This window comes from Schistocerca nitens, chromosome 5 (assembly GCF_023898315.1).
Source record: "Schistocerca nitens isolate TAMUIC-IGC-003100 chromosome 5, iqSchNite1.1, whole genome shotgun sequence".
Taxonomy (NCBI): Eukaryota; Metazoa; Arthropoda; class Insecta; order Orthoptera; family Acrididae; genus Schistocerca; species Schistocerca nitens.
In genome coordinates, this window is record NC_064618.1 from 881,042,323 (window position 1) to 881,069,524 (window position 27,202).

General features: G+C 44.4%; 1 protein-coding gene across 1 annotated transcript in view; it reads left to right on the forward strand.

The window, feature by feature from the left end:
- The window catches only part of LOC126260790 (epithelial discoidin domain-containing receptor 1-like), a 327,821-nt gene extending 301,013 nt beyond the window's left edge, over positions 1 to 26,808 (forward strand). The window contains exons 14-16 of the mRNA XM_049958126.1: positions 13,226 to 13,318; positions 21,146 to 21,287; positions 26,500 to 26,808. Coding sequence (XP_049814083.1) covers positions 13,226 to 13,318; positions 21,146 to 21,287; positions 26,500 to 26,808 — 544 coding nt within the window. The remainder of the gene's footprint in view (positions 1 to 13,225; positions 13,319 to 21,145; positions 21,288 to 26,499) is intronic.
- The last annotated feature ends 394 nt before the right edge of the window (positions 26,809 to 27,202 follow it).

Below are 27,202 nucleotides of genomic sequence, written 5' to 3' on the forward strand. Positions count from 1 at the left end.
CTCTCCTTGGTATTCTCCTATCTGTGGATCTATTTGAGGCTCTAGCCCAGCTGTTGCCAACCTTTCTGAGACTATTACCCCTGAGTGCAGTCAGATATTGGCTTGTACCCCCTCCCCCCCCCCCCATCTCCCCCCTGCCACACCATCAACAGCTCCTAACAAAACTTTAGAATGAACGAGAATTTTCTTCTAACGCTTTTATTTTTTAAATGATGGAAGATAATTGGTTTTTAGTTTTCGTAGGTGTCTTATTAATGAGTCAATGTGACAATGTGAGAATTGGCATCGCTTAATGCTAACATTTTACTTATATTTGTAGAAAGATGAAGTAATTCTCAGCGCATCGCAGGTGTTACCTACAACTCCTCCGCAGAAAAGAAAGCTAATTATCCACACCTGTTACAATACGTGCCTCCTCTGCACCCCTCCTCTCCCTAGTGACACTTGCTCCACTCACACCCTGCAACCCCATTTTAAAATCAACCATGTCAAAGGGTGTACACTATACCTACTGCTTGTGAACCACTAGATTCCTGGACTCCTTACCCCTGAAATGATAGAAACGAAGACTTTAGGTTGGCAATGCTTTGCTTCTGACCACCGCCGCGCAGCGATGTGGTAGCCATTACGTAATTACTGCTGTGTTGTGATCTCAGTTAGATCGTTTATTGTAGCGAAGTGAATAACGAAGCAGTTTCTAGTCCATTGTGGGAACTACACACAACTCGGAGAAGGCGTTTTCATGAGATATTTAAGCATATACACACATCAAAAAAAGTTTTGCATCACCGCAGTTCCCAGAACTCCTAAAGATAGACGTTGATGTGGATATTGTATAACAGACACAGTCCCTTCGACTAAACCCACCCAAACACGTAAACAACCATGCATGTCCAGCGCCTCTTAGACGGAGGGGGTCCGGCAGCCGAGCAGTTCCAGTCATTCCACCGGGAAGGAGGTACACGTCTCGTGTTGTCTGTAGTTCAACCATGCCTAGACGGTCAATACCGGGGTTCGATCGCGTCCGCATTGTTACTTCGTGCCAGGAAGGGCTCTCAACAAGGGAAGTGTCCAGGACTCTCGGAGTGAACCAAAGCGATGTTGTTCGGATGTGGAGGAGATACAGAGAGACAGGAACTGTCCACGACATGCCTCGCTCAGGCCGCCCAAGCGCTACTACTGCAGTGGATGTCCGCTACCTACGGATTATGTCTCGGAGGAACCCTGACAGCAACGCCACCACGTTGAATAATGCCTTTGGTGCAGCCACAGGACGTCGTGTTACGACTCAAAATGAGAGCAATAGGCTGCATGATGCGCAACTTTACTCCCGACGTCCATGGCTAGGTCCATCTTTGCAACCAAGAGACCATGCAGCGCGGTACAGATGGGCCAACATCATGCCAAATGGACCGCTCAGGATTGGCATCACGTTCTCTTCACCGATAAGTGTCATATATGCCTTCAACTAGACAATCGTCGGAGTCGTGTTTGGAGGCAACCCGGTCAGGCTGAAAGCTTTAGACACACTGTCCAGCGAGTGCAGCAAGGTGGAGGCTCCCTGCTGTTTTGGGATAGCGTTATGTGGGGCCGACGTACGCCGCTGGTGGTCATGAAAGGCGCCGTAACGGCTGTACCATACGTGAATGCCATCCTCCGAGCCGATAGTGCAACCGTATCGGCAGCATGTTGGCGAGGCATTCGTCTTCATGGACGACAATTCGCGCCCCCATTGAGCACATCTTGTGAATGACTTTCTTCAGGATAACGACATCACTCGACTTCAGTGGCTAGCATGTTGTCCCGGCATGAACCCTATCGACACGCTCGGGATAGATTGTAAAGGGCTGTTTATGGACGACGTGACCCACCAACCACTCTGAAGGATCTACGCCGAATCACCATAACAGTGCAGCCTTGGCGTAGTGCAGAAACGGAGCGATTTATGTGATGTGTGTGATAAAATAAAACTTTATTGACGTTACCTTCGCGTACTTCATAGAAGTAAGATAGTATGTTCAAAAAACACGAGCACATACTGTTGAATGGGGGCCCCACATGTAACAGGTGCTACTGACTTCAAACCAGCCCCGTGTGCAGCGCTGCTGTGTGACCGTCTGCGGTGTGCTGCAGGCCTCCACTCCTGTCGTTCGCCCATCGGAATCCATACTCAGGCTTCTTCTTCTTCTTCTTCTTCTTCTTCCCTGCAACTGTCGCCATCGGTTTCTATCACACAGGGCTTCTTCATCTTCAACAACAGATGGCCTTAGTGTCTGGCATGATGTACACAATATATATATATATATATATATATATATATATATATATATATATATATATATATATATATATATATTGGTGGAGAAATACAGCATCGTTCTCGTAGCCCTTTGTTTGTGTTTATTGGCTGAGTTCCTTTACTTCTCATGTCTACAAAAAATTGTCAATTTCGGTGTTTGCGTGTAGACTCTTAATAGCATTTATGAGATGAGATGGATAACCTCATTCAGCCATGTTATTCCATTGCATTTCTCTATTCAAATTTTCGAATGTTTTCACAAAATCTACGAAAGCAAGTTGGGTTTCCCTGTGGAATTCTCATTTCTTTCTATAACTTGCTGCAACGTAAAAACATTGTCAATATATGACCGTCCTTCCTTAAACCTGATTGTTCTTCAGATATTAGTTTTTCCGTGATATTTGCAAGTCTTGCATTCAGTATTTTGGCATATGAATTACGGATTTAATCCAGGATACTTATTCCTTGATAATTGATCATTTTTTATTAGCACCATTTTTAAAGATAGATATTACTTTGACTTTCAGGCAGACTTTTGGCACCTCCTTATTTCTCCGACATTGATTAAATATTTCAAGAAGTCTTAGATGTACGAATAACCCTCCATATTTCCACTGTTCCATATTAAGAGTGTCAGACTAGTGGCTTTCCAATTTATTTGGTAGCTCTCCCACCTCACATCAGTATTGTCCAGGCCTGTGACATTCAGTTCAGGAAACGACTCAATTAACGTATCATCGTACCACCATTTTTTATAATTAACATGTATACAATAATTTTCTTGTCTCTTGAGTGATTTAGTCACATTATAGGCGACAGTTTGTCTGCCATGTAAATCATTCTCTATGTTTCTAATTAAACGTACCTATCATTCTGTGTGTTCTTTCCAAGTTAGGTATTTCTCATTGTTTCTGCTCTCTTTATATTGATTATCATTTTCACTAATGGGATTATGTATACAGGTCCTGAAAGCTTCTTGTTTTTCAGTAATTGCTGTTTCCATCTCTGGTGTCCAAATCTTTACTCGCTATGTTTCCTGTATTTCCTTTTCTTCCACAGAACCTCATTAGGTCTGATCAAGACGGTTGTTTTTAAGTTTTTCAAGTCTTCCTCCAAGTCTTCTACCGTTTCTAAATATGCTAATGATTTTGCCATCCACTTCTGCTAAAGATCTCTTATGCTGCTGTCTCCTAAAAGATAAACTTAAACAACATGTTCTTTCTTTCTATCCTTAACCGTTTTCTCCGGTTTCCTCCATTTTGCGTAGATGTCAACTATTGACACCAGTAGGAAGTGATCTGATCCAATATCCAGTCCTCGACAAACTCTGCTATGTCCAGTATGTCCACAAAAATGCTTATTTATTATTATATAATCTATCGTAGATCAATATCTGCTTGCTGACCAGGTATATTAGCGAATATCTTTCTTCTTAACGAAACGATTGGTAATTTTTAAGTGATTAAACGTAGCAACATCTCTCAGTATTTTTCCGTTTTCATTACATACATTTCCTCCAAACGTGCCTACTATTTTTGGAATTGGTAAATTTCCAATTCCAGTAATGAGATTTCCCATAAAATCTGATTTTATTGTATCTGTTTAAGATCACTAGTAACCGTTGGAAAAAGGGCTTGGACTCGTCAGTTTTCATTCTTTTGGAGCGTAGGTTGCTATTGTTCTTATATTCCTCTTGGATCTTTAGTTCCTAACAGTATAATGCGTTCATTTACATATTCACAGTCCAACATTTTATCTTTCCTTTTTTTATGAATGTAGGTGGCAACACCTTTACTTGATCTTTCTTCCTGCTTTACTCCACTTTATATCGTAATATAGCCATCTACATATTTAGTTCCAGATGTTTTCTTCTCTGTTTTTGCAATCGCTGCAAAATATGTTTCCTTTTCTTTCAAATGTTTAGCTAATTAGACTTCCTTAAGAGCAATTTTCTTAATGTTCCAGGTAGCACCACTCCAAGCTCCAAAAAATTAAACCATTTGCTCTTGTTATTAGTTCTTGCCTATGTCGTACCCCCGGTAATCCGTCTTCTTTCCAAGGCTGGACTGAATACTGCAAGTATGCTGTTGCGTTCCTTAGTGGGGTACTTGTCCATTGTAGAAGAGGCTGGAGACGAGACTGCCATCTCTGAATTTTACCAGCCACAGCTGGTAACTCGTATAAGTGAGTGTGGTACAACACTTCCCCCACTGCTCCCTCACCTCGCTTGTCTCTTCCACGTGTCTCTGTCTGTTATTTAGCTTTGTTAATACTGGACTTACTCATGCGGTGGCCACGGAGTAACTTCAAGTCCGTGATATTCCGCTACGGTGGAACTTACACAGTGTCACCTCATTAACATGCTAGTGCATACGCAGTTGCGACAGAATACTGATGCAGTGATTTCTTAAGTTAGGTACTGAGGACAAATCAGATCAATAGCTTATGAAAATCACCCACCCGGTGTACAAATAAATGTGTAATTCCTTTGCTTACCTTGTAGCGAAACTCGCAGAAATTCTCATTTAACTAGCTATCAATGGCCCATAAAAATTGCATTTTTTCATTGAAAAATCTGTAGTTACTTGAATAACATTGTAGATAATAATATTGTTTCATATATTAACCGCATGGAAAAATACTCCCCTCTCTGCGTGCCATCATTTGCCAAAATCTCAAACCATATATCATATATGTTTGAACATTTCATGTAACATCCACTAAACGCAAAAAGATAGTGACCCCTATTTTTCATAGCAAACTTTTGAAATTTTGCGCAGCATCCTACATAAATTCGAATATCGCAATAAGTATGATCATTAGGTAGTTGATGGGTACTTCAGCATAAGCTGACATATAAAGCTGTGAGCAACGTGTTGTTGTTGTTGTGGTCTTCAGTCCTGAGACTGGTCTGATGCAGCTCTCCATGCTACTCTATCCTGTGCAAGCTTCTTCATCTCCCAGTACCTAATGCAACCTACATCCTTCTGAATCTGCTTAGTGTATTCATCCCTTGGTCTCCCTCTACGATATTCACCCTCCACGCTGCCCTCCAATTATAAATTGGTGATCCCTTGATGCCTCAGAACATCTCCTACCAACCGGTCCCTTCTTCTTGTCAAGTTGTGCCACAAACTCATCTTCTCCCCAGTTCTATTCAATACCTCCTCATTAGTTATGTGATCTACCCATCTAATCTTCAGCATTCTTCTATTCTTCTGTAGCACCACATTTCGAAAGTTTCTATTCTCTTCTTGTCCAAACTATTTATCGTTCATGCTTCACTTGCATACATGGCTAAACTCCACACAAATACTTTCACAAACGACTTCCTGACACTTAAATCTATACTCGATGTTAACAAATTTCTCTTCTTCAGAAACGCTTTCCTTGCCATTGCCAGTCAACTTTTTATATGCTCTCTACTTCGACCATCATCAGTTATTTTGCTCCCCAAATAGCAAAACTCCTTTACTACTTTAAGTGTCTCATTTCCTAATCTAATACCCTCAGCATCACCCGACTTAATTCGACTACATTCCATTACCCTCGTTTTGCTTTTGTTGATGTTCATCTTATATCCTCCTTTCAAGACTCTGTCCATTCCGTTCAACTGCTCTTCCAAGTCCTTTGCTGTCTGTGACAGAATTAAAATGTCATCTGCGAACCTCAAAGTTTTTATTTCTTCTCCATGGATTTTAATACCTAGTCCGAATTTTTCTTTTGTTTACTTTACTGCTTGCTCAATATACAGATTGAATAACATCGGGGACAGGCTACAATCCTGTCTCACTGCCTTCACAACCACTGCTTCCCTTTCATGTACCTCGACTCTTATAACTGTCATCTGGATTCTGTACAAATTGTAAATATCCTTTCGCTCCCTGTATTTTACCCCTGCCACCATCAGAATTTGAAAGAGAGTATTCCAGTCAACATTGTCAAAAGCTTTCTCTATTCAAACAAATTTCGGGCTTGCAGCCGGTCGTCGTTCAATACTTCGCACGATATTTCAGCTGGGCACCTGCCAGTCATCTTCAGGTGAGATCGATACTGCGTCTGCGACGGCTCATCTGAAGATGACTGGCAGGTGCCCAGTTGAAATATCGTGCGAAGTATTGAACGACGACCGGCTGCAAGCCCGAAATTTGTTTGAACAGTCAATTCGCCGGGAAAATTTTAAAATTCACAGCTTTCTCTATGTCTACAAATGCTAGAAACGTAGGTTTGCCTTTCCTTAATCTATTTTCTAAGAAAAGTCGTAAGGTCAGTATTGCCTCACGTGTTCCAACATTTCTACGGAATCCAAACTGATCTTCCCCGAGGTCGGCTTCTACCAGGTTTTCCATTCGTGTGTAAAGAATTCGCGTTAGTATTTTGCAGCTGTGACTTATTAAACTGATAGTTCCGTAATTTTCACATCTGTCAACACCTGCTTTCTTTGGGATTGGAATTATTATATTCTTCTTGAAGTCTGAGGGTATTTCGCCTGTTTCATACATCTTGCTCACCAGATGGTAGTTTTGTGAGGACTGGCTCTCCGCCGGCCGGGGTGGCCGAGCGGTTCTAGGCGCTACAGTCTGGAACCGCGTGACCGCTACGGTCGCAGGTTCGAATCCTGCCGCGGGCATGGATGTGTGTGATGTCCTTAGGTTAGTTAGGTTTAATTTGTTCTAAGTTCTAGGCGACTGATGACCTCAGAAGTTAAGCCGCATAGTGCTCAGAGCCATTTGAACCATTTGAACTGGCTCTCCCAAGGCCTTCAGTAGTTCTAATGGAGTGTTGTCTACTCCCAGGTCTTTCAGTGCTCTGTCAAACTCCTCACGCAGTATCGATCTCCCATTTCATCTTCATCTACATCCTCTTCCATTTCCATAATATTGTCCTCAAGTATATCGCCCCTGTATAGACCCTCTATATACTCCTTCCACCTTTCTGCTTTCCCTTCTTTGCTTAGAACTAGGTTTCCATCTGAGCTCTTGATATTCATACAAGTGGCTCTATTTTCTGCAAAGGTCTCTTTAATTTTCCTGTAGGCAGTATCTATCTTACCCCTAGTGACATAAGCCTCTACACCCTTACATTTGTCCTCTAGCCATCCCTGCTTAGCCATTTTGCACTTCCTGTCGATCTCATTTTTGAGACGTTTGTATTCCTTTTTGCCTGCTTCATTTACTGCATTTTTATATTTTCTCCTTTCATCAAGTAAATTCAATATTTCTTCTGTTACCCAAGGGTTTCTACTAGCCCTCGTCTTTTTCCCTACTTGATCCTCTGCTGCCTTCACTACTTCATCCCTCAAAGCTACCCATTCTTCTTCTACTGTATTTCTTTCCCCCATTTCCTGCCATTTGTTCCCTTACGCTCTCCCTGAAAATATGTACAATCTCTGGTTTAGTCAGTTTATCCAGGTCCCATCTCCTTAAATTCAGACGTTTTTGCAGTTTCTTCAGTTTTAATCTACAGTTCATAACCAATAGATTGTGGTCAGAGTCCACATCTGCCGCTGTAAATGTCTTACAATTTAGTACCTGGTTCCTAAATCTCTGTCTTACCATTATATAATCCATCTGATAGCTTCTAGTATCTACCTTCTAGTATAGTAGAAGGTAAGCAACGTAAAAATGAATTTTTTTTTGCTGAATAGTTTGTGTAAAACTGTGTAAGTAAAACTGCAGACAGAACGGAGCGCATGTGACACTCCAGCCGTAACGTCACTGCCGCGACTGGTCTGACAAGCTGGCGGCAGCTGTCCGCGTGCGCCCGTAGGCGCTGGGCAGCGCACTTAACCGGCGTTCTCTCTCTCCTCGCACTTACGCCCTTTGCTTAGCGGCCAACGTGGGCACAGTTCCTGCCGTCTTGTGAAACACTTCTGCACTGTTCGCTCATTAAGTGCTGGGTCCTGAGAGGTATTTTCAGACATTTGTGGTACCCTGTATTGTTAAGAGATTCATTTTCGTTTACGTCTCCCATGCAAAAATTTTATAAAAAGCGTAGGATTAAACAAATTTTTGGAAACATGTTCCAGTGCTACTACGATGTAGCTGTAATTTCGAAGCAAGAGATTTCACACTCCTCCAGACACGTGGAATCAAAGATATCTCTGTTGAACTGCTAATCTGTTTTCGAAATAACGAGAAGTTCTATACTTGTGTGAAACACAAATCTTAAATAGTGCCAAAGTATTTACCAGAACAGCAAACAGAAAAAAATATATTTTGTAATTCGACATACAATCCTTTCATACACGACTTTAGGCATGGAGTGCTCTTCGGCATGGAGTACTCCATTAGCTTGTAGCTAAGTACTTTATCCTGCTTTCTGACAAAGTGAATTAATGAATTCTTCGTGTTAATTAATTGATATCAAATGATACGGCGACTGACTGCACCAGATGAAACTCGATTTCGACCACTTTGTTTTAAATATAGAGTCCCCTGCACCGCTGAAGTTGTATGGCTATCAATTTCCAATTTACAAACGCTGTGGCTGTTCAATCTGTCAGTAATGCTGCAAACTGATTATCACCGAAGAATAACTGCTAAAAAGAAGCATTACTTTTTCTATATGAGGTTACTATATGTGTTTAAGAGATAACTTACAAAATATTTTGTTGCTTTAACTGACGTTCTGGAACAGCTGCAACCAGCAAGAGGACTTTCGTGAACATAACGGCAGATGTTCCACCTTGCAAGTGCTGTTGAATTGTTTCTTGTGAGTTCAGAAGTGTCACGAACACTGAAAATATTACGTTGATTGTTTGAATGTGGGTGATGTCATAGGACGCTGTTTCTCACACAAAAAAGGAGTTTCCAAAAATTTCCGATTTTAACGGTAGATAGAATACCTTGTGGATAGCTATTTCTGACGCCGCTAATGCTGCACAACAGATTTGAAGATTCATTGACACGGAAGTCGTCCTCGACACATTTAGGAATCACAGTATTAGACGAAATAGCAGTGCCTCTGTTATGAAGAAGTGCGGTGCAGTGTTCCTTTGGACACGCATACATGTTCGAAGAAACAGGCACTGCAAAGGCGAAAGCCGTCAAGAAATACGAGAAATGTATTCAGAGTTGCCAATGTGAACAACGATCGGCTATTAGAATGACAACAATGAAAATTTGTACCTCGAACATGGATTTTCGGCTTTAGGCGAGTGGTCGCCTTAACCGTTTCGGCTATCCGTGCACGAATCACGGAAACATCCAAACTTCACTGCAGCAACCCCCCCAACCCCCCCCCCCCCCCCCAAAAAAAAAATGGGTCAAATGGCTCTGAGCACTATGGGACTCAACTTCTGAGGTCATTAGTCCCCTAGAACTTAGAACTAGTTAAACCTAACTAACCTACGGACATCACAAACATCCATGCCCGAGGCAGGATTCGAACCTGCGACCGTAGCGGTCTTGCGGTTCCAGACTGCAGCGCCTTTAACCGCACGGCCACTCCGGCCGGCCCCCCCCCCCCCCCCCCCCAAAAGGCAGCACTTGTAGTAACATTGTTTTATTTAACACCGTATGGGACCATTCCGTTGTAGTTTCCGTCATCGTCACATTTTTCGTAGAAATGGGAGAGAGTGTCACCTTGTAGTCAGGACCGGTTGGAGAACATTTTCCCTCACAATAGGCTTTTTCTTTGGTGCTCCTTCCCCCTCAATCACCCCTTTTCCCGTGTTCTCTTTAAACCGTGACAGTTCCCAATGCTAACGGTAATACGCATTGTATAAAGATCTCTCACCTAGCCGTCCCAAGCAGTCTCTGGTAACTCGGACACGTCCTGTGTAGAAACCTCACACTAGTGACGTCTTTGACGACCCCTCTAAGATTGGCATCCCAAGTGGTGGGCTGTGTCCCTCGTGTCTTGAACCGGCCCTGCTTGTAGTGATCTTGGCTATGAACAGTGGATACTGTACTACGATACCGTTCTTCTGCATCACGCCAGATGCCGTCAGATTCTTTACTCTGTTCCCGTATATTCTCACTTCTGTGTCCAAGCGTAATCTCCTTTTTTTCTTTTACCCGGCCTTAGATTTTTATGCCGCAAGTAATTCGCAGACACCGACTTGCCAGTCTCAAAAACAAATAGCCGCTTCTCATTTATCTCTGCCAGAGGCAATCACATTACACGAAAAGTTGTTAGGAGGGCCGGTGAAAACTGCTTTTTCACTTCGCAAAAGAAGTCAGAGGCGTAGTTAAAAATCTGATGTCGTCCTTTAGGAGAGGAAGCGTATTCTTTCAGTAACAATCCTTTGTGAGGGCGTCGTTTCGCAGCAGCCAGGCAGAAAGGAGCAGACAGTATTGGAAGAGTACCGGACGCGAAATGGACTCTGGAACTCTGTGTGTGTGTGTGTGTGTGGAGACCCCCGCCGCCCTCACGGACGCATCCTCTGCGCGCTGTCAACACTCCTTTGTTCGCCGGCGCCGGCAGTGCGCGCACAATATCCGCTCCGGCGTGATGAAGCCCACCCTTAAAGGAGAACCAGCCACCTGGTTGCTGTCTGCCAGGGCACCGGCGTACAGGCCAGGCTGCGGCAGTCACCACCTCAGAGGGCGCCGAAATGACAGGTACTGGCGTAGTGATCACAGAACAGCAAATATCTTCCTAATCTGTGAGGGCAGTCATGTACCTGAGACATTCTACAGCTACTACACGAAAGAAGCTGCTCCCCGTCTAGATCCAGTTTATTGTAAGTCGCTGGAAAAACGAAGGTACCAGAACTGCGAAAAAGTCCAAGTCACACGCATTGCGAACAAGGTTTGTGGGACAGATGCATATACTGGGTGATGAAAAAGTCAGTATAAATTTGAAAACTGTATAAATCACGGGATAATGTAGATAGAGAGGTACAAATTGTCACACATGCTTGGGATGACATGGGGTTTTATTAGAACCAAAATAATAAGAAAGTTCACAAAATGTCCGACAGATGGCGCTTCATCTGATCAGAATAGCAATAATTAGCATAACAAAGTAAGACAAAGCAAAGATGATGATGTTTACAGGAAATGCTCAATATGTCCACCATCATTCCTCAACAATAGCTGTAGTCGAGGAATAATGTTGTGAACAGCACTGTAAAGCATGTCCGGAGTTATGGTGAGGCATTGGCGTCGGATGTTGTCTTTCAGCATCCCTAGAGATGTCAGTCGACCACGATACACTTGCGACTTCAGGTAACCCCAAAGCCAATAAGCGCACGGACTGAGGTCTGGAGACCTGGGAGGCCAAGCATGACGAACGTGGCGGCTGAGCACACGATCATCACCAAACGACGCGCGCAAGACATTTTTCGCGCGTCGACCAATACTTTCTTTTTTTTGTTCTAATAAAACCCCATGTCATTCCAAGCATGTGTGTCAATTTTTATCTCTCTATCTACATTATTCCGTGGTTTATTAAGTTTTCAAATTTATACTGACTTTCTGATCACCCAGTACACTGGTGACCAAAATTAAAGCAAAAGAAAACAGAAATTTTGCAAAGCCGCCTTTGTTTTGCCACAAGTAGTATAAACAGGTGACAGTAAAGTAGGAACAATGTAAAGAATACAGGTCGTAATCAACAGCAAGATGCATTACGGTAGACAAAAGTGTTCTTCCAACTTGACGGATTTGCACGCACATTCCGACAACTGGTTAATATGCTCAATATAGGCTGCTAGCACTTCTAGCAGCAGTACTGGCAATGATGGGGCATGCGTTGAACAATGTCATCAATGTCATGTTGAGACAATAACGCCCATTTTTCCTGAAGAGCAGCCGTATGCCTCGGAGGGTGGTTGATGGATGCTGACGTAATGCAGCCCATCTCCCAAAGCGGTCCAGTGCTCGGCTTGGGTGCTACTTAGAACCTCTGCTCCCACAGAAAACAGTTGAAAGACCAAGGCGACACTAATTTCTATGATTAACTTGCGTAATTTTGCAGCAGTTGTGAATGGACCTTTCCGTGAATTTTAAGTTGCCAGTCACTGCAGTCTTCCAGCCACATTCATTTTGCGGGTGTATCCCTGCACGCGAAAGAGTACAGTTCCTTACAAAGACTCGTCTTTAAAGAAAATCGCCATCTTGGCGGTAATCAGCGCCCTCTGAATGCTACTACATTCTATCGCTTGCGCCTAGTCCCGCGGTTACTCAGGGTCGGCCATGGTTAATCGGATTCGGCATGTTGATTTGAAGGGGTGGCCGCATGCCCTTCCTGCCACCATTCTGAATGCTGCTACACGTACGTAACAAATCGCAGATATCAGCGGCAAATACCTCTTTACCTGCTAGGTGCTAGTTCTGCAAGGTATACAGGAGAGCTTCTGTGAAGTGTGGAAGGTAGGAGACGAGGCACTGGCGGAACTAAAGCTGTGAGGACGGGGCGTGAGTCGTGCTTGGGTAGCTCAGTTGGTAGAGCACTTGCCCGCGAAAGGCAAAGGTCCCGAGTTCGAGTCTCGGTCCGGCACACAGTTTTAATCTGCCAGGAAGTTTCACTTCTTTACCTGTCGTTGGTATCCGTTTACGATTTCTCGGCGAGTGTCACATCACATACAAAATTGATATGCTAATTTCCGCAATAATTAATTACCAAAGTTTCTGAACTAATTTTTAGCCTACTTTCCTTCATTTTGTTTAATCTAAATAATTTATATAGTTTTGATGTCATTCTTTGAGGGAGTGGCATCACACAGTCTTGCTACTAGACGATGAAATGTTGTAATAAAGACTGTTGGGAGAAAAAAGAGAGGTGTGTACATTTTTGAGGAAAGACGGCTACTGAATACTATTTTTTATGTACTCTGTTGTTTTTTTCGTTGATTAAATGCCTGTATCGGTGCAGAGAGACACGACGTTTGCAGTTGTGTGTTGTTTTGCTACCGCCATTGCAGAAGTGTTTCTGTCACTACATAACGTGACGGCTGTGGTGTTGTTGTGCCCCCAGCTACGGCTGCCTCATCTACCTGGCGACGCAGATCGCGGCCGGCATGAAGTACCTGGAGGGCCTCAAGCTGGTGCACCGGGACCTGGCCGCCAGGTGAGTCTCAGCAGCCTTCATGGGCTGATTCCACGTTCAGTGTGACACACACATTTTGCTAACTGTGATACTTGTGGTGAATCTGTATTGAACGCCCAATTTTCGACCGATGCACTGTCCCCGTATTGTTACTATTTGCTTGAACTGTCAGTAAATTCCCGATTCTTTTTTTAAAAAAATTTGAATTTAACTCCCAAGTAAAAATAAGGAGCAAAGCTTTCGACATGTAATAACTTTACAAACAAATTAATATGTTAAATATTTGACTAGAAGCATGCACACGAGAAAAACTTTGAGAAAGGTTCGAAATTATGCTTACAAGTTTGTTGTGAGTAGCTAAGTTCTGTCATTCTCACACTCTGGAGATTAGGCTGCCTCAGTACAGACGTACGTTCTTTCTAACTGCACACTCGTCCTGTTGTGTTAAGCTTCTATCATAAGATCGTGACAGCATTTTAAATTTGGTCAATAACTACGCGAAACACTGAAAAATCAATTTTTTGTTGCCCCTGGAAGCAAGTAGATAGGCAACCCGCAACTCGGACGTGGGATTGTCGCACAGTTAATATAAGGCCGTGTCCTACGTGAGCGACAGAAGCGAGCGACAGCGCGCGACAGCTTCAGGCGACAAAACACAACCGCAGGTGTAGCTACGGAAGTGTCCTAAGTGAGAGACATCTGTGTCGCTGCCTGTCTGCCGCTGCAACTGGCGACGTTTGAATTCGAACGTGTTTGAATCTTGTCGCTGCAACACGCGCGACGCAGAGCGACAGCCAAGTGTCTTCTTGGCAAAGCAGTGGAGCGGACGCGACGGCAGCTATGAATTACTTCGGTGAAAAAATTTGAGTCTTCCGCAACGTATAGCTTGATATCCTTAAATGATAAATGTCAGAATTTATTTTCATTATTCGTCATAGTTACTGTGCTGCACGAAATTGGGTACATGGCTGCACGAAATTTTTAAAAAATTTCAGAGGTAAAATTACATTGTGTAGACTTTCCGTATAGTTCATTTAAGACCATACAATATTGCGTATGAAATGTAACCAATATATCTAAATTGTATTTCAAGTTGAGACCGGAATGATATCTATTTTCATTCCTGAGATATTGGTTGTTATATCAGCTGTCGGGTCGCTCGCGGCGAGTCCGAACCTTTCTGCGCTTCGAGAGTCAAGTGATCGTAAAAATCGTCGTATCTCATAAAAGGTTTAAGATATCGAAAAGACGAATTTTGGAAATGACAGCGCCCAGAAAGGACTATTTTATCATATGATTAACTTCGATACGTTTTTGTCAACGCGTGAGCAGAGCGAAAACAAGACCCCCTATAACTTACAGCATGTGACTCAAATTCAAAGATATAGTAGCAACAGCAATTGAGAGATTCATACCTCATAAATTGGTAAGAGATGGAACTGATCCCCCATGGTACACAAAACAGGTCCGAACGCTGTTGCAGAGGCAACAGAAAAAGCATGCGAAGTTCAGAAGAACGCGAAATCCCGAAGTGTGGCTAAAATTTACAGACACGCGAAATTTGGCACGGACTTCAATGCGAGATGCCTTTAATAGGTTCCACAACGAAACATTGTCTCGAAATTTGGTAGAAAATCTGAAGAAATTCTGGTCGTATGTAAAATACACAAGCGGCAAGACGCAGTCAATACCTTCGCTGCGCAGTGCCGATGGTACTGTTACCGAAGACTGTGCCGCTAAAGCGGAGTTATTGAACGCAGTTTTCCGAAATTCCTTCACCAGGGAAGACGAATGGAATATTGCAGAATTTGGAACACGAATAGCTGCTAGCATGAGTTTCTTAGAAGTAGATACCTTAGGGGTTGCGAAGCAACTCAAATCGCTTGATATGGGCAAGTCTTCAGGTCCAGATTGTATACCGATTAGGTTCCTTTCAGATTACGCTGATACAATAGCTCCCTACTTATCAATCATATACAACCGCTCGCTCACCGATAGATCTGTACCTACAGATTGGAAAATTGCGCAGGTCGCACCACTGTTTAAGAAGGGTAGTAGGAGTAATCCATCGAACTACAGACCTACACTCCTGGAAATTGAAATAAGAACACCGTGAATTCATTGTCCCAGGAAGGGGAAACTTTATTGACACATTCCAGGGGTCAGATACATCACATGATCACACTGACAGAACCACAGGCACATAGACACAGGCAACAGAGCATGCACAATGTCGGCACTAGTACAGTGTATATCCACCTTTCGCAGCAATGCAGGCTGCTATTCTCCCATGGAGACGATCGTAGAGATGCTGGATGTAGTCCTGTGGAACGGCTTGCCATGCCATTTCCACCTGGCGCCTCAGTTGGACCAGCGTTCGTGCTGGACGTGCAGACCGCGTGAGACGACGCTTCTTCATCCAGTCCCAAACATGCTCAATGGGGGACAGATCCGGAGATTTTGCTGGCCAGGGTAGTTGACTTACACCTTCTAGAGCACGTTGGGTGGCACGGGATACATGCGGACGTGCATTGTCCTGTTGGAACAGCAAGTTCCCTTGCCGGTCTAGGAATGGTAGAACGATGGGTTCGATGACGGTTTGGATGTACCGTGCACTATTCAGTGTCCCCTCGACGATCACCAGTGGTGTACGGCCAGTGTAGGAGATCGCTCCCCACACCATGATGCCGGGTGTTGGCCCTGTGTGCCTCGGTCGTATGCAGTCCTGATTGTGGCGCTCACCTGCACGGTGCCAAACACGCATACGACCATCATTGGCACCAAGGCAGAAGCGACTCTCATCGCTGAAGACGACACGTCTCCATTCGTCCCTCCATTCACGCCTGTCGCGACACCACTGGAGGCGGGCTGCACGATGGTGGGGCGTGAGCGGAAGACGGCCTAACGGTGTGCGGGACCGTAGCCCAGCTTCATGGAGACGGTTGCGAATGGTCCTCGCCGATACCCCAGGAGCAACAGTGTCCCTAATTTGCTGGGAAGTGGCGGTGCGGTCCCCTACGGCACTGCGTAGGATCCTACGGTCTTGGCGTGCATCCGTGCGTCGCTGCGGTCCGGTCCCAGGTCGACGGGCACGTGCACCTTCCGCCGACCACTGGCGACAACATCGATGAACTGTGGAGACCTCACGCCCCACGTGTTGAGCAATTCGGCGGTACGTCCACCCGGCCTCCCGCATGCCCACTATACGCCCTCGCTCAAAGTCCGTCAACTGCACATACGGTTCACGTCCACGCTGTCGCGGCATGCTACCAGTGTTAAAGACTGCGATGGAGCTCCGTATGCCACGGCAAACTGGCTGACACTGACGGCGGCGGTGCACAAATGCTGCGCAGCTAGCGCCATTCGACGGCCAACGACGCGGGTCCTGGTGTGTCCGCTGTGCCGTGCGTGTGATCATTGCTTGTACAGCCCTCTCGCAGTGTCCGGAGCAAGTATGGTGGGTCTGACACACCGGTGTCATTGTGTTCTTTTTTCCATTTCCAGGAGTGTATATCATTGACGTCGGTTTGCAGTAGGGTTTTGGAGCATATACTGTATTCAAACATTATGAATCACCTCGAAGGGAACGATCTATTGATACGTAATCAGCATGGTTTCAGAAAACATCGTTCTTGTGCAACGCAGCTAGCTCTTTATTCGCACGAAGTAATGGCCGCTATCGACGAGTGATCTCAGGTTGATTCCGTATTTCTAGATTTCCGGAAAGATTTTGACACCGTTCTTCACAAGCGACTTGTAATCAAGCTGCGGGCCTATGGGGTATCGTCTCAGTTGTGCGACTGGATTCGTGATTTCCTGTCGGGAAGGTCGCAGTTCGTAGTAACAGACGGCAAATCATCGAGTGAAACTGAAGTGATATCAGGTGTTCCCCAGGGAAGCGTCCTGGAACCTCTGCTGTTCCTGATCTATATAAATGACCTGGGTGACAATCTGAGCATTTCTCTTAGGTTGTTCGCAGATGATGCTGTAATTTACCGTCTAGTAAGGTCATCCGAAGACCAGTATCAGTTGCAAAGCGATTTAGAAAAGATTGCTACATGGTGTGGCAGGTGGCAATTGACGCTAAATAACGAAAAGTGTGAGGTGATCCACATGAGTTCCAAAAGAAATCCGTTGGAATTCGATTACTCGATAAACAGTACAATTCTCAAGGCTGTCAATTCAACTAAGTACCCGGGTGTTAAAATCATGAACAACTTCAGCTGGAAAGACTACATAGATAATATTGTGGGGAAGGCGAGCCAAAGGTTGCGTTTCATTGGCAGGACACTTAGGAGATGCAAGAAGTCCACTAAAGCGACAGCTTATACTACACTCGTTCGTCCTCTGTTAGAATCTTGCTGCGCGATGTGGGATCCTTACCAGGTGGAATTGATGGAGGACATCGAAAGGGTGCAAAAAAGGGCAGCTCGTTTTGTATTATCACGTAATTGGGGAGAGAGTGTGGCAGATATGATACGCGAGTTGGGATGGAAGTCATTAAGGCAAAGACGTTTTTCATCGCGGCGAGATCTATTTACGAAATTTCAGTCACCAACTTTCTCTTCCGAATGCGAAAATATCTTGTTGAGCCCAACCTACATAGGTAGGAATGATCATCAAAATAAAATAAGGGAAATCAGAGCTCTAACAGAAACGTTTAGGTGTTCGTTTTTCCCGCGCGCTGTTCTGGAGTGGAATGGTAGAGAGATAGTATGATTGTGGTTCGATGAACCCTGTGCCAAGCACTTAAATGTGAATTGCAGAGTAGTCATGTAGATGTAGACATGAGTTTTTGTCCAAATTTTCATAGCCAAACAAAGGGAGAGAAAGAGGTAAACGGGGTATCAAAGTGACCAGCATAAGGTCTACTTTGGCATGAAAATATTTAACTGCTTGAAAGTAATCAGGGAAATGAATGAAAACTTAATTAATAAGCTGCAGAAAAATTGAAATATTTCACGAAAAGCGGCTGTAGATGAAGTGTCAAAAATGTCATCTTTTCAAGACCTAGCTATTTTGCACATAAAAAGTTACATTGGTGCGGTATTTAAGTGTCAAAAAGGCTTCCTTCGAATCATACGCTAGGAAGGCAAACGAGGAGTCAGTAAGAATAAAACTTGAAATTCAAAAATGGAATAAATCAGTCAAATATTTTATGAAATGATTTGTGTAAAAGAAATAAGTAGATCAGAGAAACATTCTACGTGCCTCTGAGTGATGTTCGAAATCATGAACAGAAAATGAGGTGCACCAAACGCGTCCATAATATTTTTTATTTCATACTCTTAGACAAGTCATTACACAAAACGTTTGACTTTCTTTTCAAAAAATTTGTAAGTTTTAATTTTACAGACTATTTAGAGTAACAATGACTGATGATGAATTACGTTCGCAACATGAAATATCTGTTAAATTTCGTGGTTCATTCTAATTTATTATGAATTAAATGTGTGTGATATACTGGGATTTGGCAAGACCTTAAAAATATACTTAGCGATGCAGTGTAAAAAGTATACATAAAACTTAGTATACAGAATCGTAACTGAGTCGATAAAAATATAAGATCGGCCGGGAATCGATCCCAGAACCTTTTGTTTACACGTTATTTTGAACTGTACGCGCTAACCCTATACCACAGCTATCTTTTGCTCAGTCGTGTCAACTTGCGTGCGTATGTTTGTATTTAGCGTAGTTAGTCATGTAATAGTCATTCCTCCACATTTATTGGCTGTTAAAAGTTCTTGATCATGCAAAAAAAAAAGAAAAATTCGTATTTAATTTATTGATCAGACAGTCGAATGCTCCTCTGCTCATTCAAGTGTATTCGAAGAACTTGTCTAGTGATCTTCGTAGTTGACGAAATTCTCCATGGAGATTCCTCCCTTTGTAAATTTCATGCGCAGCATTCCGTGTTGCTTTATTTTCTTAAGTAAACCTAATTCTGTAGCCTTACTCTCCAGCTACAGTATTATACAGGTTAAAGACGCCGTTTTATAGAAACATCTGGTTGGCTCTAACGCAGCCATATTGTAGCGCGTCGTGGTCGCTCGCACGCTGGACACCCAAGGTTGTCGGCCGATGTTGCTGCTTGTCGCTGGAGTGTCTGGTATCAAGAAGTCGCTCGCTTCTGTCGCTCACGTAGGACACGGCCTAAGAGGAGCGTTCAATAAGTGATGCAACATTTTTTTTTCTGAAAGCATGTTGCTTTTATTCAGGATTCCAACACACCGTACTGTTTCTCACTCTTCTGGCTACAAACACCTGTTTTTCAACATAATCTCCAATCAATGCGACAGCCTTACGCCACATTCCTAGTAGGGTATGTGTGCCCACACGGTACCACTGTACCAGTCCAAGTCGGAGCCAACGACTTGCTTCATCACCCACGTAGAGCTTCCCGTGGAGTGCGACCTCCATCGTTCCAAACAGATAGAAGTCGGAAGGTGCGAGATGCGGGCTGCACTTTGGATGGGGAAGAACAGTCCAATGAAGTACTGAGAGCTCCTCTCGTGTGCACATACTTGTCTGAGGCCTTGCGTTGTCGTGGAGAAGGAGTAGTTCGTTTGCATATTTCTGGTGACGAGCACGCTGAAGTCATTTCTTCAATTTACTGAGCGTCCCAGCTGTGTGTGGCCTGCCGACGCGTGGAAGATCGGACACGGTTGGGCTGTCTCGTTCTAATGACGACAGACAGCTGGCCCCACGACTCACCGTGCTTTTATTCAAAAAATGGTTCAAATGGCTCTGAGCACAATTGGACTTAACGTCTGAGGTCATCAGTCCCCTAGAACTTAGAACTACGTAAACCTAACTAACCTAAGGACAGCACACACATCTATGCCCGAGGCCGGATTGGAACCTGCGACCGTAGCAGTCGATCGGTTCCGGACTGAAGCGCCTGAAACCGCTCGGCCACAACGGACGGCGTGCTTTTATTCACTGCCAGTTCTCTGTAAACATTCTGCAAGCGCCTGTAAACCTCTACCAGTTTCCGCCAAAGAAAACTCAGTGACAGCTCTTTCCTTGGAAAGCACTCCCGTTACAGACGGCATTTTGAAGGCTACGTTTAGCGCACCACCTGTCGGAATTTCATGAAAATGTAGAGGCTGAAGCGAAGATGCACGATGCGCCACAACAAATTCAGTATTTTTTGGACCAAAATTGGCTGAGAAAAAAAGGTGTTGCATTACTTATTGAACATACCTCGTAGCTGAAGCACCGTCTTATTTCCTACACTCCTTCGAAAAATCGCGCAACTTTTCAGTAACATTTTTTCTGCAAGATATAATACAACTTCACGGTGGAAAATCGACTTTTCGTTATGTCTTCATTATGTCTTCTCGATGCCTGGACGCCAGTCACCCTGTAAAATGGTGTCACATCGGCATTCATAGCCGAGTTCGACTCCCGGTGCCCGATAAGCCCTCGATACTCATCTATCGTTTACAGCCCGTACTGTCATTCCATGAAATGCACATTCTCTAAGCGTTTTCCATCTTTGATGTATGAGGTGATCGACTAGAACTTAATGAACTGACTGCCGGAATCCAAGTCAAGCCAAAATTTAGGCCTCTCAACATACAAATTGCAATGGAACTTGCGAAGAAGGCCAGTTGCCTTCCCTCGATTTGTTACTTAAGAGCAGAGCGTTGTGCTTGTATGGCACACATTCTGGGCGGCGTATCGAACCAGCTGTTCATATACGGTGCTCAGTTCGATAGCTTGCCTGTCTTGATATCTGACGCACAAACGCTTTAGGAGCACTTTGCGTTGCTTACCAACCGCTGCACGCCACCTGTCTAGCACACGGTGTGTAATTTGCCACCGGTCCGGTCTGTTTGGCAGGAACTGCGTGGTGGGCCCGGACTTCAGCCTGAAGGTGTCGGACCACGCCATGTACTGCTCGCGCTACGACCTCGACTACTACCTCAGCGACACGCAGACCAAGCTGCCCGTGCGCTGGATGTCCTGGGAGAGCCTGCTGCTGGTGAGTCCTCACTTTTCTCCACAGATCGTGTCATCAGCAGCCCACAGAGACGACACTTACAAGCTCCCAGATTAGCCTATTCCACACGTATGCAGAGGAGTTCCATTACTGCGTGGCCATCTCAACTGGCACATGTGAGTTCAACAGCGTTTGTTCTGAAGCAATCACCGTGATGGTAGTGGAAGTAATTTTCGCATCTAATATGTATCTGCTGTGGTGGCGCACCGCCGTGTGGTTTATCTCAAACTTCACCCCGCAGATCCACGTAGTTCCTTCCGTCTTACTAGATAGGCTGTGGGGAGTCACCAGCTTCCACCCTCTCTCTTATCTCTCTCAAAGTCGTTAAGAATACAAACACAGCACAGTGCTTTGGATTTAATCGGCACAGGAACTTGCACAAAACAGCTATACTTAAGGCACAGTGCTCACACTTCGCAAAGAAGAGCCTCCGGATGGGTACAAAAATGTAGACATTTCTAGCTAGATTACTGAACAACACAAACGGTTGTGAGTCTTGACTGCGTAAACTTCTTCAGCAAGTAGCTCGTTGTGTTCCTGTGTGTTTTTGCTTCCAGAACTGAATTCAAAAATGGGCAACATACCCAACAAGATTACCAGGTTATTCTGGTTTTATGAGTTAGATATTAAAGGAAAAACAAACAGCAAGTTATTGAATATCTTAAATGGTTGGTCAAAGCATCGTATAGGTGACTTTAACTTTCACCTTTACCAGTAGTATATACAGCGTATGAAAAACCTTTAGGGTCTGCAGGGTGAGGTGAAGCAGTGGTTAGCACACTGGACTCGCATTCGGGAGGACGACGGTTCAAACCCGCGTCCTGCCATCCTGATTTAGGTTTTCCGTGATTTCCTTAAATCGGCTCAGGCGAATGCCTGGATGGTTCCTTTGAAAGGACACGGCCGATTTCCTTCCCCCTCCTTCCCTAATCCGATGGGTCCGGTGACTTCGCTATTTGGTCCCCTCTCCCCAAATCTACCAACCAACCTTTAGGGTTGTAAACTATTTTGATATAATAAACAAGTGGTTCGAAATGAATATTTAGTCGAGTGTGATACTGAATGAGCGAAATGTAGTAAACTGCTTGTGGTCCACAACAAAAAACTGCCAGCCACATTTACTTTGGTAGGGTTTCCTTGAAAAACAACCTGAACTCGTCTGTGATGCGTCCTCCGCGATGTACAGCTACTATACTGGCTGCACAAGATCTGAGAAGTATTCTCTGCGGGAACTGGAAGACATGCATTCTCTGTACGGTACCACGGGATGTGTGGTCCGTGGAAAGAGGAAGGAACGTACAGAGGAAAGCTGCACTGTGGGCAAAGTTCTAATCGGAAGAAATTTCTCTTTCTGTACAGAGAAGTAAGAGAACTGCATCGTTCAAGCTAAACTTAATTATTTATGGATTTCTCAAGTAATGACCACCTGCCTGTTGCTGTATAGCAGGCCATACTTTGTCTGATTTTACATGTTATACCATACAAATTCAGTTTTATTAATAGTACATTTTTTAAAAATTTTACGAAAGGTTAAATTTTTAAAAAGTAACAAATATATATATATATATATATATATATATATATATATATATATATATATATATATATATATATATATATATAAACGATCACACATGTATACACACAACTTGTTTTTAATTGTTGCTAACTTGTTGTTGTTGTGGTCTTCAGTCCTGAGACTGCTTTGATGCAGCTCTCCATGCTACTCTATCCTGTGCAAGCTTCTTCATCTCCCAGTAACCACTGCAACCTACATCCTTCTGAATCTACTTATTGTATTCATCTCTTGGTCTCCCTCTACGATTTTTACCCTCCACGCTGCCCTCCAATACTAAATTGGTAACCCCCTTATGCCTCAGAACATGTCCTACCAACCGATCCCTTCTTCTAGCACGTCGTGCCACAAATTTCTCTTCTCTCCGATTCTATTCAATGCCTCCTCATTACTTATGTAATCTACCAATCTAACCTTCAGCATTCTTCTGTAGCACCACATTTCGAAAGCTTCTATTCTCTTCTTGTCTAAATTAAAATTTATCGTCCACGTTTCACTTCCATACATGGCTACACTCCATACAAATACTTTCAGAAACGACTTCCTAACACTGAAATCTATACTCGACGTTAACAAATTTCTCTTCTTCAGAAACGCTTTCCTTGCCATTGCCAGTCTACATTTTATATCCTCTCTACTTCGACCATCATCAGTTATTTTGCTCCCCAAACAGGAAAACTCCTTTACTATTTTAAGTGTCTCATTTCCTAATCTAGTTCCCTCAGCATCACCTGACTTAATTCGACTACATTCCATTATCCTCGTTTTGCTTTTGTTGATGTTCATTGTTTTCTTAAGCATTATCCTCAATTATGTGCTTTAGAACATTTTAAATATATTTGTCTTAACCTGGTACTATTTTCTCTCTCGACGCCGATAACTAGCAATATCGCCATCGAGTTCTACGGGGGTGGGGGGGTGGGGAGGGGGGGCTTAGCATTCAGATCCCGCACGCTATCTGATACCGGAACGGCATTACTACGCTGAAATTGTTCTAGAAGGTACGAGAAACTATCATTTTCCAGCGCACCTGCACTCCCATCTACATCTGGCCACTTCAACCAGTGCTCATTCCCACTCGAGATGACTCGTAGCCTTCTATACCGATCGTTCGACGCATGCCTGCCCACTGCCTTCTGCATACTCTCATTAACATTTACTTTAATAATGAAAATTTGGGTGAAACGCTTACGTTAATGTTATTATTAAAATTACTGTTGAAGCCTTTAAAGGGGGGGTAGGACGCCAAACCGGCCGCCTTGGAGCAGGAGAGGCATCACAGGACATTTTAATTTCCAGTCTCTATACTTTTACAAATAAATTCGTAAAATTTTGTCAGCATCACCAGAAAGGATTCAGGATTCACACTCATTGCAGTGGAAGTTCTAAAACATAGCAAAATAATTTTTTTTACGTGTGAAATTTCATCATTTTTTCACTTACTAATGGCTGCATTTGTTGCTGCAGGTACAGTTTTCGTCATAAGTAAGAGAGATGGTTCGATGAATTTTGCACAGCATACATACCATACTTACAGGTGTATGAAACTGTAGAATTTATTTAATTTATGAAAAACGAGTGATCTTTTGTATTTTAAACTTCATGTTTAGAAAAAACACAGATTTTGTAGTTAGTTACCTCAATTTTACCACAGTTTTTAATAGATTTGGAAAATTATAGAGTTTCATATACCTTTAAGTATGGTTTGTATGCTGTGCAAAATTCATCGAACCATCTCTCTTACTTATGAAGAAAAGTGTACCTATAGCGGCCGGCCGGAGTGGCCGAGCGGTTCTAGGCGCTACAGTCTGTAACCGCGCGACCGCTACGGTTGCAGGTTCGAATCCTGCCTCGGGCATGGATGTGTGTGATGTCCTTAGGTTAGTTAGATCTAAGTAGTTCTAAGTTCTAGGGGACTGACGACCTCAACAGTTAAGTCCGATAGTGCTCAGAGCCATTTGAACCATTTTTTGTACCTATAGCAACAAATGCTGCCATTAGTAAGTGAAAAAAAGATGAAATTTTTCATGTCAAAAAATTACTTCGTTATGTTTTCGAACTTCCACTGCTATGAGTGTGAATTCTGAATCCTTCCTGGTCATGCTGACAAAGTTTTATGAATTTATTTCTAAAAGTATAGACAGTGGAAATTGAAATGTCCTGTGGTGCCTCTCCTGCTCCAAGTCGGCCTGTTTGGCGTCCTACCCCCCTTAAATAAAATTGCAAAATAGAGTGGGTATATTTATAGAGTACTACGTAACGTGGCTGCTACGTTACAATCTGCGCTGAAATGATCAACTGGTCGTTCTCACCTTAAATATGTATTTGGTGTCTGTTCTTTCGAACTTATCCGAACGACAGACACATTTTAGATCCCACATCTGTAATGAGTCGAGACAGAAAGAAATGAATGAGAGCTGCCAGTAGCAGGTGGTGGTAGGATCGTGAGTGGTCGGTGTACGGTCACAGTTGCTGACATGGAGGTCGTTGGGAGAATCAACTGTGCTCCTCTACCTACACCTCTACATCTACATGTACATTTATACTCCGCAATCCACCCAACGGTGTGTGGCGGAGGGCACTTTACGTGCCACTGTCATTACCTCCCTTTCCTGTTCCAGTCGCGTATGGTTCGCGGGAAGAACGACTGCCGGAAAGCCTCCGTGCGCGCTCGAATCTCTCTAATTTTACATTCGTGATCTCCTCGGGAGGTATAAGTAGGGGGAAGCAATATATTCGATACCTCATCCAGAAACGCACCCTCGCGAAACCTGGACAGCAAGCTACACCGCGATGCAGAGCGCCTCTCTTGCAGAGTCTGTTTGCTAAACATCTCCGTAACGCTATCACGCTTAGCAAATAACCCTGTGACGAAACGCGCCGCTCTTCTTTGGATCTTCTCTATCTCCTCCGTCAACCCGATCTGGTACGGATCCCACACTGATGAGCAATACTCAAGAATAGGTCGAACGAGTGTTTTGTAAGCCACCTCCTTTCTTGATGGAATACATTTTCTAAGGACTCCCCCAATGAATCTCAATCTGGCACCCGCCTTACTAACAATTTTATATGATCATTCCACTTCAAATCGTTCCGCACGCATACTCCCAGATATTTTACAGAAGTAACTGCTACCAGTGTTTGTTCCGCTATCATATAATCATGCAATAAAGGATCCTTCTTTCTATGTATTCGCAATTGTCTATGTTAAGGGTCAGTTGCCACTCCCTGCACCAAGTGCCTACCCGCTGCAGATCTTCCTGCATTTCGCTGCAATTTTCTAATGCTGCAACTTCTCTGGATACTACAGCATCGTCCGCGAAAAGCCACGTGGAACTTCCGACACTATCTACTATGTCATTTATATGTATTGTGAGAAGCAATGGTCCCATAACACTCCCCTGTGGCACGGCAGAGGTTACTCTAACGTCTGTAGACGTCTCTCCATTGAGAACAACATGTTGTGTTCTGTTTACTAAAAACTCTTCAATCGAGCCACACAGCTGGTCTGACATTCCGTAGGCTCTTACTTTGTTTATCTGGCGTCAGTGCGGAACTGTATCGCGCCGCCGCCTTTGCCGTTGTATGTTTGTGTATGTGTGTGCCCCCCGCCTGCAGGGCGAGTACTCGACCAAGAGCGACGTGTGGGCGTTCGGCGTGACGCTGTGGGAGACGCTGACGCTGTGCGCGGTGCAGCCGCTGGCGGAGCTGAGCGACCAGCAGGTGGTGGAGAACTGCAGCCGGTGGCAGCTGGACGACGGCCGCCAGCGCTGCCCGGCGCGGCCCGCCGCCTGCCCCCGCGAGCTCTTCGACCTAATGGCCGAGTGCTGGCGCCGCGACGCCGCGCTGCGCCCGCGCTTCGCCGAGATACACCTCTTCCTGCAGCGCAAGAACCTCGGCTACGGGCCCTCGCCGGCGCCCGGCTAGCGCCCGCCCCCGGCGCCGACGCCGACGCCGACGCCGCCCCACACGCCGACGCCGCCCCCGCCCGCCTACGAGGCCCGCACCTCGCTCTAGGCGGCCGCCACTGTGCGGGCGCACCCACCGAGTGTCCGACGCTGCTCGCCGAGTGCTTTCGTACGAGGTCTCCCTGGTCTCCGGTGGCTCGTTGCGGAGTAACGACTTAATTGCGATTTATGCGGTTTTTCACCCCAGTTAGCTTTGTTTCTGTCAAAATGTATACACAGAGTGAAAAAGCCAGCAGTACGTCATCGCCAAAACCGACAACATACAATGCAGACTAACAACCCTCAGTCGAAACATTGTGCTTAGTCTACACAGCCCGTGTGCTTGACAAACTTCACATCTGCATCTACACCTA